This window comes from Sturnus vulgaris, chromosome 30 (assembly GCF_052056855.1).
Source record: "Sturnus vulgaris isolate bStuVul1 chromosome 30, bStuVul1.hap1, whole genome shotgun sequence".
Taxonomy (NCBI): domain Eukaryota; kingdom Metazoa; phylum Chordata; class Aves; order Passeriformes; family Sturnidae; genus Sturnus; species Sturnus vulgaris.
The window spans coordinates 5,222,491-5,225,099 of record NC_142272.1 but is presented as its reverse complement, the minus strand read 5'-3'; the positions used below and the strand labels follow the sequence as shown (position 1 = coordinate 5,225,099).

General features: G+C 53.7%; 1 protein-coding gene across 1 annotated transcript; it reads right to left on the bottom strand.

Moving 5' to 3' along the window:
• Window positions 1-657: 657 nt before the first annotated feature.
• On the bottom strand, window positions 658-1,245 carry LOC148220894 (olfactory receptor 14J1-like). Its single transcript, XM_088180652.1, has one exon. It carries the CDS (start codon window positions 1,243-1,245, stop codon window positions 658-660), a length of 588 nt encoding a protein of 195 aa, XP_088036778.1.
• Between the last annotated feature and the right edge of the window lie 1,364 nt (window positions 1,246-2,609).

Sequence of the window (2,609 nt, the reverse complement as noted above, 5' to 3'; positions counted from 1 at the left end):
ACACTGCCCCTCTGCCCCAGGCACTGGGCTTTGCTTGGCCAGGTCATTCCTGGAGCACATTGCTGACAGCAGCTCTGGAGGACAGCAAAGCCTTCTGCCCTGCCCTCAGGAGATGCCCTTTGCTGATGGAGCTGCTGTGCTGGAGCCCAGCTGTGTCCCAGCAGTGCCCATGGCCTGTCCCTGCCTGTGGGCACAGCATGGACACGCAGCAGGACAGTGACCAAGCTGCCAGAGCACTGCGGCCTCACAGCCACAGAAGGGCTGGCAAGGAGAGGGTTTAGTTGGGAAGAGCAGATGTGGGTAGAGCCAGGGCCATTGTCCCTGGCTGTGCTGCTGTGCTGGGAGTCTCTTCCCTCCACCTCTGCCCACAGGCACTGCCCTGCAGAGACATAGAAGGGCTGAGAAAGGATCCTGGACACTGAGGGCAGGGCAGGCATTTGTTTTTATTTCACTGCACAGGTGAAAGACCTCTTGAATGTCTTTGTGTTTCAAACGAAAGGTAGATATTCATGTAGAAATGGAAAGAGTAACACTACAGTATTTTGTAAGAAATTTTACAGCATTAGAAAATAATACTGTAGAAAAAACGGACAAATATGGAAAAAAAAAGGTGAGCTTTTAGAGAGTTACATTCAGAAGATTATGCAGCAGAAAAGTTTAATGCTTCAGAAAATACAGAGTCATCAATTTTCTCAGGGCATCCTTGAGCTCCTGGTTCCTCAGGCTGTAGATGAGAGGGTTCAGAGCTGGAGGCACCACCAAGTACACAAATGACAGGGCCAGATCCAGGGATGGGGAGGAGATGGAGGGGGGCTTCAGGTAGGCAAACACTGCAGTGCTGAGGAACAGAGAGACCACGGCCAGGTGAGGGAGGCAGGTGGAAAAGGCTTTGTGCCTTCCTTGCTCAGAGGGGATCCTCAGCACAGCCCTGAAGATCTGCACATAGGAGAAAACCATGAACACAAAACAGCCAAATACCAAAGAGGCACTAAAAGCTAGAAGCCCAAGTTCCCTGAGATAGGATTTGGAGCAGGAGAGCTTGAGGATCTGGGGTACCTCACAGAAGAACTGGCCCAGGGCATTGCCATGGCACAGGGGCAGGGAAAATGTATTGGCTGTGTGCAGCAGAGCATTGAGAAAGGCACTGGCCCAGGCAGCTGCTGCCATGTGGGCACAAGCTCTGCTGCCCAGGAGGGTCCCGTAGTGCAGGGGTTTGCAGATGGACACGTAGCGGTCGTAGCACATGATGGTCAGGAGGGCAAGCTCTGATCCAAAAAAGAAGAAAATCAGAAAAACTTGTGCAGCACATCCTTCATAGGAGATGTGTCTGGTGTCCCAGAGGGAATTGTGCATGGCTTTGGGGACAGTGGTGCAGATGGAGCCCAGGTCGCTGAGGGCCAGGTTGAGCAGGAAGAAGAACATGGGGGTGTGCAGGTGGTGGCCGCAGGCTACGGCGCTGATGATGAGGCCGTTGGCCAGGAGGGCAGCCAGGGAGATGGCCAGGAAGAGGCAGAAGTGCAGGAGCTGCAGCTGCCGCGTGTCTGCCAATGGCAGCAGGAGGAAGTGGCTGATGGAGCTGCTGTTGGACATTTCCTCACTCTGGGCATTGTGGGCTGTTAAAAGAACACATTGATAAGCAGGGAGACATTTCCTTGAGACAATCCTGTACAATTCAGATAGGAATCCTCTCAAAACTGCTTTTCTTCCTGTGGGGGAACTTCACTAAAAACTTTTATTTTTGAATTTGAGTTTCTGCTCCTGAGTTACTGCCTCATTGTCAGCATTTTTCTCAGTATGAATGCTGAGGAGCCCACAGGGAAAACAAGGCTACCTTTGACACAGTGCAGTCTGACCATCTGGTCCCATACAGCTGCCCTTTGCTTATAATACCTCCCTCTAATTCAAGGTGATCACACTTCAAATGTGCTGGAAAATTAAAATAGCCTTTTTGAAGGCTCCAATTTCAAAACACTTTTCCCTAAACTCTTTTTTGCCCTATTCTGATCAAGAGAGAGAGGCATAATAAGTGTTGGTCTGGCTCTGCTGCCTGCAGTTCTGCCTACTGGGAGCTGTTTCTCTCTATCCAAGCCTTGTCCCTGCCAGTGCTGCCAGAGCCCAGCCCAGCCCTGGGGGCTCAGCTCTGCCCTGCACACCCCTCCCACCACAGGGCACTGCCCAGGGCCATCTCCCTGCCAGCAGGGCCTTAAAGGCAGCTCACACAAACAGAGATGCTGCAAGCCAAGGTGCTGCTGCTGCTGTCTGGAGGCACAGGAGGGTGAGGAGGCACTTTGTGAGGGAGATGTGAGGCACATCTGCCGAAGCCCAGGGGGACAGTGCAGGAGTGTCAGTGACACAGACACACCTGACAGCCCCTTTGCCTTGCCTTGAGGAGAAAGCTGAGAGCAGCCCTGGCCATGCAGCACCATCTCCACAGCAGGAGGAATCTGCCCTGATGGGGGTGGCTCCTTGCACCTCCAACTTCTCCCCACAGTCGATGGGGAGCTGCCAGGCAGGCTGAGAGCTGTCCCTGGCAGGTGGCACATGGCCTGGGCTGGCCAAGAGCCCTGAGGGCTGCAGGAGCTGCTCTGCAGGACAGCCCTGGGCAGCCC

Bases quoted from the DNA above. Each gene is read 5' to 3' on its own strand.
- LOC148220894 (XM_088180652.1), bottom strand. From the start codon at position 1,245: ATGTGCTACGACCGCTACGTGTCCATCTGCAAACCCCTGCACTACGGG.